At 49.1% G+C, this 9,519-nt stretch overlaps 1 protein-coding gene across 1 annotated transcript in view; it reads left to right on the top strand.

The window, feature by feature from the left end:
* Window positions 1-9,519, top strand: part of plxna3 (plexin A3) — a 70,173-nt gene that overhangs the window by 14,884 nt on the left and 45,770 nt on the right. The window contains 5 exon segments of the mRNA XM_027275545.1: window positions 442-894; window positions 1,041-1,231; window positions 2,413-2,960; window positions 3,072-3,236; window positions 6,519-6,701. Coding sequence (XP_027131346.1) covers window positions 569-894; window positions 1,041-1,231; window positions 2,413-2,960; window positions 3,072-3,236; window positions 6,519-6,701 — 1,413 coding nt within the window. The 5' untranslated portion in view covers window positions 442-568.

Raw genomic sequence — 9,519 nt, 5'->3', positions numbered from 1 at the left:
ATAATAATGATAATAATAATAATAGTTATATAAACAGTTATATTAATATTTTGTCGTGTTGTGGTTGAGCATACTTTGAGACATTAGCCTGCTGGCTAACGTAACAAACGTCGCTCTGTGGTCAGCGCGTCGCGTTAGCTTGATGCTCGCTGATGTTATTTATAGCTTTGAGCTGAGCGTAGCAGCTAACGTGATCCATGATACAGTCTGATCCGGCTCCAGTTCTGGCACGACACCGGCTCCGCTCCCCGTCAGCATTCCCTGTAAACGACTTCTTCTTCTTCACGGTCCAAACACCAACCGGTCTGAGCTCACAGACAGAACTTATTATGTTGTTATGTTCCTGCAGCTAACTGTCTCTCTCTCTGCCTGTCTCTCTCTCTGCCTGTCTCTCTGTCTCTCTCTCTGCCTGTCTCTCTCTCTGCCTGTCTCTCTCTCCAGTCATGACCGATTGAAGCTGACTCTTCATCAGACCTGCAGTCAGCTCTTCTCTCCTCCTCCTCCCCTCCTCCCCTCCTCTCCTCCTCCATCCCTCCATCCTCTCCTCCTCCTCCTCTCTCTATCCACCATGCTCCCCTCCTCCCCCTCCTCCTCTTCCTCTCTTCTCCTCTTCCTCCTCCTCTCCCTCCTCCTCCTCTCCACCCCCCTCCTCTCTGCCCCGGCTGCTCCTCCCCCTCCCTCCGCGGCGTCGGGTCGGGTGGTGTACCGGGCGTTCGACACCTCCCTCACCCACCTGACGGTCCACCGGAGGACGGGCGTGGTGTTCGTCGGCGCCGTCAATCGAGTGTTGAAGCTGTCGGCCAATCTGACGGAGCTGAGGAGTCACATGACCGGACCTGTGGAGGACAACGCCAAGTGTTACCCTCCGCCCAGCGTCAGGGCCTGCGCTCACAGGTCGGTGCACCTGTCTGTCCTCATGCCTGTCTTTGTGCTGACTCACCTGTCTTCCTGTCTAACACTCACCTGTCTGTCCTCATGCCTGTCTTTGTGCTCACTCACCTGTCTTCCTGTCTAACACTCACCTGTCTGTCTGCCCTCAGGCTGGAGTCGTCAGATAACGTGAATAAGCTCTTACTGGTGGATTACACTGGGAACAGGCTGGTGGCGTGCGGCTCCATCTGGCAGGGCGTCTGTCAGTTCCTCAAACTGGACGACCTGTTCAAACTGGGAGAGCCGCATCATCGCAAGGAGCACTACCTGTCCGGAGCCAGAGAGGCTGATGGGATGGCAGGTAAGCTGGACACAGCTGACCATCATGCAGCATGTAATCTTCACCTTTGGTGAGCTAACAGTTTCCCTCTACTTTGTGCTGAGCTCGGCTCATGGTTCCGGTGACGGTCGAGCCTCGGTCAGCCTCGTTAAACAGTTTGTGGTGTTCAGGTCGTTTCTCTGAATCACGAACACACTCTGTCTGCTCGCTGCTGTCCTCTCCACCTCCACCTGCAGCTGTCAGTCATGTGTCAGAATGTTTTGCAGGTTTTTGTTCTGAATCAGCTGCCGTAGTTTTTTTTAGTTTGAACAAAAAAACCGGATGAAGACTGTCGATGATTGACAGCCACACTGTGTCAACACAGCTCATAGCAGAGCTCTGGGACAGGACGAGTTCTCTGAGCAGACGTCACTTGGTGCTGTCATACATGAGGATTACTTAAATATGAATAAACAGTGTGTTTTTGGTGCAGGTTCATGTGGTTCTGCTATTCTTACTTTTCTTTCACCTTTGAGCCCAAATATACTCAGAGTCCATGTGGAGCATCAACATGTATGACTGTATGCACCAGCAGACAGTGTCAGGCTGAAGCTGTTAGGTGGCCCAAAATGGGAAACTGTGTCCGCCACGGCAACGGAGCCGATCCGTTTCCATGTTAGTCAGATATAAGGACACCAGAAAAAAGATGCGGCGTGGAATGTCATCGCAGGAGTCAGAGAGACTACAGCCGGAAATATCACGTGATTATGCGTGAAGTCACGAGATCTCGTGCGTTCTCGCGACGCTAGGTGGCCGGTGGAGACGCACCTGAGCGCATCACAAGCGGATTATGTGTGAGTTGGTGGACGGCGGAGTACGCAGCCGGTCCGCATGCAGTGTGTTTTCGGGTCACCTATGGGTCGTTCAGGTCACCTGTGGGTCGTTCAGGTCACCTGTGGGTCGTTCAGGTCACCTGTGGGTCGTTGTCTCACCCTGCCCTGAAGGTCACATGGTGTATATGGTTGTTGACCTGCCTGGAAAATGATTTCAGGACTCACACACTGCTCACAAAAGTTCTCGTATCCCAGATAAACAGGGACTAAAATCGTCTGTTAAATTCCCGCTGTAGAAAAAAGGTTGCATGTTCCTGATTGGTTCATTCATTTATTCATGTTGATGAAGCCACCTGTAAGTGTCAAAAATGTGCTCTTCCTCCTCTCCAGGTGTGGTTGTTGGTGAGGATGACTGGACGGCCGACCCAAAGAGGAAGAAGCCGTTGAAGGGCGGCAGTCGCCTGTTCATCGGCGCCGCCATCGATGGGAAGTCGGAGTACTTCCCCACGCTGTCCAGCAGGAAGTTGGTGGCAGACGAGGAGAGCGTCAGCATGTTCTCGCTGGTCTACCAGGACGAGTTTGTCTCCTCACAGATCAAGATCCCGTCAGACACGCTGTCCCTCTACCCGGCCTTCGACATCTACTACGTCTACGGCTTCTCCAGCCGCACCTACGTTTACTTCCTGACCCTGCAGCTGGACACGCAGCTGACGCAGATGGACGCGGGCGGAGAGAAGTTCTTCACTTCGAAGATCGTTCGGATGTGCTCCAACGACACAGAGTTTTACTCGTACGTGGAGTTTCCTCTGGGCTGCACCAAGGACGGTGTCGAGTACCGACTGGTTCAGGCCGCCTACAAACAGAAACCAGGGCGGCGGCTGGCCCATGCACTCGGCCTGTCCGAGGACGACGACGTCCTCTTCGTCGTTTTCTCACAGGTGATTTACCTTCAGCATCTTACTCTGATGTTACTGATTGGTCGGTGGCAGTGCCTTGCTTCAGGGTTTGAACCGGCACCTCTCAGACTCTGCTTGTGTTTCCGTTTTCAGGGTCAGAAAAATCGCTCTAACCCTCCCAGAGAGACCGTCCTCTGTCTGTTTACCCTCCACGACATCAACCTGGCCATGAGAGAGAGGATTCGCTCCTGTTACCGCGGGGAGGGGCGACTCTCGTTACCGTGGTTACTCAACAAGGAGCTGCCCTGCATCCACACGGTAAGAAACGTTGGAGTTCAGTCTGTTTGTGAACCAAGATGGTGTGTGTGTTAGCATTGCAGCTAGCGCTATGAGGTAGCATTATGGCCAGACCGAACAGAACCTCTGAACCAGCAGAGTCCAGTCTAACAGTGAACACAGCGACAGAACCTCTGAACCGGCAGTGTCCAGTCTAACAGTGAACACAGCGACAGAACCTCTGAACCAGCAGTGTCCAGTCTAACAGTGAGTCAGTTCAGTTAGCTCTTCACTGCTGATCAATGTTTCCATCATGGAGTCTGTAAGTCACCTCTGTACTGTGACGTTAGTCCCTGTTGGTCTCAGAGGCTGAGGTCCGACCCGGTCCTGCTGAGCCTGGTTCTGTAAACATGCTAACAGCAGATCCAGTTAGCAGCAGCAGTGGTTAGCTACTTTAGCACGCTGTGATGCTATGTGTGATTAGCTTGCTCAGTCTAATCTCAGGTGGTGATGAACGTGTTGGTGTAATGATAGATAACTGTAAAGGTGCACACCTGAGTGTTGATGTGAACAGGTGTGTTAATGAATCAGTCGTTAACGTTCACCTCGTTCAGCTTCAGCCGCTAAACGAGGACCAGCTCGTCTTTCTGTCTCACTTTCTGCAATTCTTTGTTCGTTCTCCACCGAGAATACGGAACATCATCAGGCCAGAGGCTGCCCTGAGGCTGCAACACACACGCACACACACACACACACACACGCACGCACGCACGCACGCACGCACGCACGCACGCACGCACGCACGCACGCACGCACGCACACACACACACACACACACACACCTTTACTGTCTGTCTGTCTGCAGCGGGGTTATTTCAGGTCAGGGGTAGACGATGTTCTTATTCATGGCGGTAATGGCCTGCAGTGGTAACCATGGCAACCGGGCAGGGAATCCCGCCAGGATCCGAGTCCGGGGGCCCGGTTTGGATTTGGGAAGGGGGGGGTGTTGCCCACAGCAACCAGCCATCTGACCGACCAACCAGCTAACTCATCAACCAATCACAGCTAATCAGACACACGCTGACCAGAGTGATGAAATATGAGCTAATGACCTGTGTGTGTGTGTGTGTGTGTGTGTGTGTGAGTGTGTGAGTGTTACTCTGTGTGTGTTACTGTGTCTGTGTGTGTTAATGTGTGTGTGAGAGAGAGACGGAGGAGGCGGGGCCAGTGTGTCCACGCTCTGACCTCATTCTTTTATCAAAAACGGTGGGGTGTGTGTGTGTCTGTGTGTGTGTGTGTGTGATGTAAAGTGTTTGTGTGTTTCTTGTTTTTCATTAAGCGTCACCAGCAGGTCGCCTGTCTGCACAACATGTAACAGTCTGTCCTGTGTGTGTGTGTTCAGGTGTGTGTGTCCTTGTTGAACCGTGTCACCTCCCGTGAGTCAGAACATGTTTCCGTGTTGTTGATCACTGAGAGTACCTTGATGAACGTCCTCATACTCGTCCTCATACTCCAGAGTACTCTGAGTACTCAGAGTACTCAGAGTACGTCAGTGTCTGTCTGCCTGGAGCAGCTGAATATTGTTTCAACATGAGTGAGTCTTAAATATGTCAGGCTGGTCCGGTTCACTGCTTCAGTTCTGGACTGGCACCGGTCCAGATACCAGCTCCAACCAACTCCAACCACAGAGCCAAGGCCACGCCTGCTGCCCCAAATTTTACTGTGTATCTTTACTGTACTCTACTGTGTGTCTTTACTGCACTCTACTGTGTCTTTACTGCACTCTACGTGTCTTTACTGCACTCTACTGTGTCTTTACTGCACTCTGCTGTACTCTACTGTGTCTTTTCTGTACTCTGTGTCTTTACTGTACTCTGTCTTTACTGTACTCTACTGTGTCTTTACTGTACTCTGCTGTGTCTTTACTGTACTCTACTGTGTTTTTACTGCACTCTCTCTGTCTTTACTGCACTCTACTGTGTCTTTACTGCACTCTCTCTGTCTTTACTGCACTCTACTGCGTCTTTACTGCACTTTACTGCGTCTTTACTGTACTCTACTGCGTCTTTACTGAAATCTACTGTGTCTTTACTGTACTCTGCTGTGTCTTTACTGTACTCTACTGTGTGTTTTTACTGCACTGCATCAGCTGTCACTAATTACAGTTGTGTGTGAGCCGCTCAGCTTTCATTCATCAGATCAATAATCTGAACTGAACTGATTTATCAGTGAGATTCATATTTAATCCTGAAAGTGAAGATGTGACAGCAGATCAGCAGAAAGCAAACAGAGATCAGACTCCGTCTGTTGTCAGAGTATCTGTGAACGTATAAGTGTCATTTTACTCTTTGTGAAGACAGATAAAGTTACGAGAACGGGACGTTCACTCAGTAACAAACGTTTTAAATAGACTGAAATCAGCTGATCCGAGTCCTCAGAAGTCCAGTTAAACCAACATTTCTGTGTTTCCGCCCTGTTCTGCTGCTGTGATGCATCGAGGCCCGAACCCGCTAATGACAGGGTGTTAGCTAACCTCTGTGTGTGTGTGTGTGTGTGTGTGTGTGTGTGTGTGTGGACCCTGTAATAACCCGCTCCGCCCTGTTTCTATACACTCACACATAAGAAATGCGACTACAGACGACCTCACTGACATTTCAATCAGTCTGTCTATGTTACCATGTGGGGACCAAGGCCCCGGTACAACAGTCAGTCTGTCTATGTTACCATGTGGGGACCGAGGCCCCGGTACAACAGTCAGTCTGTCTATGTTACCATGTGGGTCAGTCTGTCTATGTTACCATGTGGGTCAGTCTGTCTGTGTTACCATGTGGGTCAGTCTGTGTACAGGTCTACAGTCAGTCTGTGGTCCGCTTAAAGCTGTCGAGCCTGTTTGAGCTGCTTTGTTTAACGTCCGGAAATATTTGGACAGTGACACAAGTTTTATAAATCTGGATCTGCATGCCAGAGTTGTAGTCCACACCAGACAGTATGTAGCATGCTTAGGTAGTTTAGTTAGCATCAGTTTGAAGGCCGACGACTCTGTCAGTCACGCAGTGATGTCATCGTGACGTCATCGTGATGTCATCGTGATGTTAAAGTGTGTTCTTACTGACCCTGAACTAAACGTTGTCAAACAGTCACTGATGACGTTAGCTGTGAGCTAACTTTCAGTCTGTTCAAACAGAAGCAGATCTTTCTATAGTCTTCAGATTTAAATGAGCTGTGCACAGTTTACAGTTTACTCGAGGACACAGGACAGACTAGCATGGGTTCATCAGTCTGTCTCCGTAACGTCTCCGTAACGTCTCCGTCCTCTCTCCACAGCCGAAGCAGATCGGAGATGATTTCTGTGGCCTGGTGTTGAACCAGCCGCTCGGAGGCCTGAGAGTCATCGAGGGCTCTCCACTGTACGAGGACCGGACCGAGGGAATGGGCGCCGTGGCTGCTTACACCTATGGAGAACACACGGTGGTGTTCGTGGGAACCCGGAGCGGACAGCTGAAGAAGGTAGGACGGATGGATGATGGATGATGGTGGATGATGGATGCTGCTGCTGGTTGATTGGTTGATTCTGCTGTTTGCTGTCTCAGTCTCAGTCTCTCAGACTCTCAGTCTCTCAGACTCTCAGTCTCAGTCTCTCAGTCAGTCTTAGTCTCAGTCTCTCAGTCTCAGTCCCTCAGTCTTAGTCTCAGTCTTAGTCTCAGACTCTCAGTCTCTCAGTCTTAGTCTCAGTCAGTCTTAGTCTCAGTCTCAGTCTCAGTCTCTCAGACTCAGTCTCTCAGTCAGTCTTAGTCTCAGTCTCTCAGTCTTAGTCTCAGTCCCTCAGTCTTAGTCTCAGTCTTAGTCTCAGTCTCTCAGACTCTCAGAGTCACAGTCTCAGTGTCTCAGTCTTAGTCTCAGTCTCTCAGACTCTCAGTCTCAGTCACAGTCTTAGTCTCAGTGTCTCAGTCATAGTCTCAGTCTCAGTCTCAGTCTTAGTCTCAGTCTCTCAGTCTCTCAGTCGCTCAGTCACTCAGTCTCTCAGTCTTAGTCTCAGTCTTAGTCTTAGTCTCAGTGTCTCAGTCTTAGTCTCAGTCTCAGTGTCTCAGTCTCAGTGTCTCAGTCTTAGTCTCAGTCTCTCAGACTCTCAGTCTCAGTCACAGTCTTAGTCTCAGTGTCTCAGTCTTAGTCTCAGTCTCACAGTCTCAGTCTTAGTCTCAGTCTCAGTGTCTCAGTCTTAGTCTCAGTCTCTCAGTCTTAGTCTCAGTCTCTCAGTCTCAGTCTTAGTCTCAGTCTCTCAGACTCAGTCTTAGTCTCAGTCTCAGTGTCTCAGTCTTAGTCTCAGTGTCTCAGTCTTAGTCTCAGTCTCTCAGTCTCAGTCTTAGTCTTAGTCTCAGTCTTAGTCTCAGTCTTAGTCTCAGTCTCAGTGTCTCAGTCTTAGTCTCAGTCTTAGTCTCAGTCTCTCAGTCACAGTCTCAGTCTCAGTGTCTCAGTCTCAGTCTCTCAGTCTCAGTCTCAGTGTCTCAGTCTTAGTCTCAGTCTTAGTCTCAGTCTCAGTCTCTCAGTCTCAGTGTCTCAGTCTTAGTCTCAGTCTCTCAGACTCTCGAGTCTTTAACAAACAGTTTAGAAGAAGTTTGAGCTTAAACAGACGTTTGCTTTGATTTGATTGGTCTAAAGGTCAGTGTGATGTAAACGATGAATCTGATTGGTCCGTCAGGAAACCCGATGCTCTGCACACAGACACATTAATCGACTTGAGCACTCATTAAAATTAAAAGATGCATTTAAACGAGCTCTTCTCTGCTTCCACATCTGACCTCACAATCATCTCCATCTCCAGCCGCGTCAACCATGAATTTTAATTGGCTGGAAGTAGAAAGATGGAGGCCGGGCGGTGTGAATGAATCCTCTCGGCGCTCACCCCGCTCAGCCCTCCACCCACACAGCTGCCGCTTCAATATTCATCCACATGCAGAGACGTTCCTCTGAAAGCTGACCTGAGAGCAGCGATGGAGGAAGAGCCGGAGGTGTAGTCTGTGAACACACTGCTGGAGAACACTCATTCTATGTTTAGTGAAGCCTCCTCCTCCTCCTCCTCCTCCTCCTCCTCCTCCTCTGCTCTCTGAGCTGCTCAAACATTAAATTACAAATAATCATTTTCAGACCTGAGAGCAGATACATCAGGAAGAACATGAGCACAAATAGAAATGCCTTTATTTCAGAAGAAGAAGAAGAAGCAGAAGAAGGTTTCAGGCCCAAACCTTCTTCTTCTTCTTCTTCTAAACATCATCATCATCATCTTGGTGAACAGTTCATGAATATTCATTCTTCAGGCTCTTCTTGTCTAAAGCTGCTCTGCCTGTTCTTCCCGGCTGGTTTCAGGTCATCAACGTTCACGTCTTTGCCTCCATTAAAACATTCCAGCGGTTGGGCCGCTGTGATTGGACGAGAGCTCCGGCTCTAATGAATTAAATTAAGGAGGAGACGGTTAATTGGTAATTTGGCTAAAGACAGAGAGAGTCTGTCCGTCTGAGTGTCGGCGCTCCCTGAACGAGGCGCGGTGCCTTCAAAGACTCAATAAAACACAAGAAGATTTCAGCGTCAGAGCTGCTTTATTTGTTTATCTTATCGTAACTTTGAAATTGAATCATCTGATTGTTGTGAGGAGCAGACATAACTCATCACACACACACACACACACACACACACACACACACACACAGAGGAGGTGTGTGTGTGTGTGTGTGTTCCCAGCTGGAGTTCATGCTCGTTTAAAGGTGTGAGCGTTTGTTGTCCAGGTAGAAGACACTGAAGCAGAAACACGTCGTCATGCCAACGTCAGTGAGAAGACATTTATTATTGTTGATTATTGTTGATTATTGTTTATTATTGTTGATTATTGTTGATTATTGTTTATTATTGTTGATTATTGTTGATTATTGTTGATTATTGTTGATTATTGTTTATTATTGTTGATTATTGTTGATTATTGTTTATTATTGTTGATTATATCTAGCTGCTGCTGACTGAACCTGCAGACTGGAGGTGTGGCGCTCGCTCACTATTGGCTGCTGTGTAGAAACACGTGACTGCGGCTTTAAATCCACCCATAACATAACATGATACACACTACATTTAAAGTAATCAGAGTACTTCCCAGAATCCTCTAAGTAACCGTGCCTGTCACAGGGAATCGAACCCTCGACCTCGACAGTCTGTGACTGCAGGAAACCTCCCATAATTCATAGTGTGTGCGGCGTGGAGCCTGAAACAACGAGCTGCAACTCCTCATCTGTCTGTCACACTCTGCTCCTCCTCCTCCTCTTCCTCCTCCTCCATCTCCCCC

Source organism: Larimichthys crocea, unplaced genomic scaffold (assembly GCF_000972845.2).
Source record: "Larimichthys crocea isolate SSNF unplaced genomic scaffold, L_crocea_2.0 scaffold148, whole genome shotgun sequence".
Taxonomy (NCBI): domain Eukaryota; kingdom Metazoa; phylum Chordata; class Actinopteri; family Sciaenidae; genus Larimichthys; species Larimichthys crocea.
The sequence above is the reverse complement of the archived record's forward strand: the minus strand, read 5'-3'. Positions and strand labels throughout refer to the sequence as shown.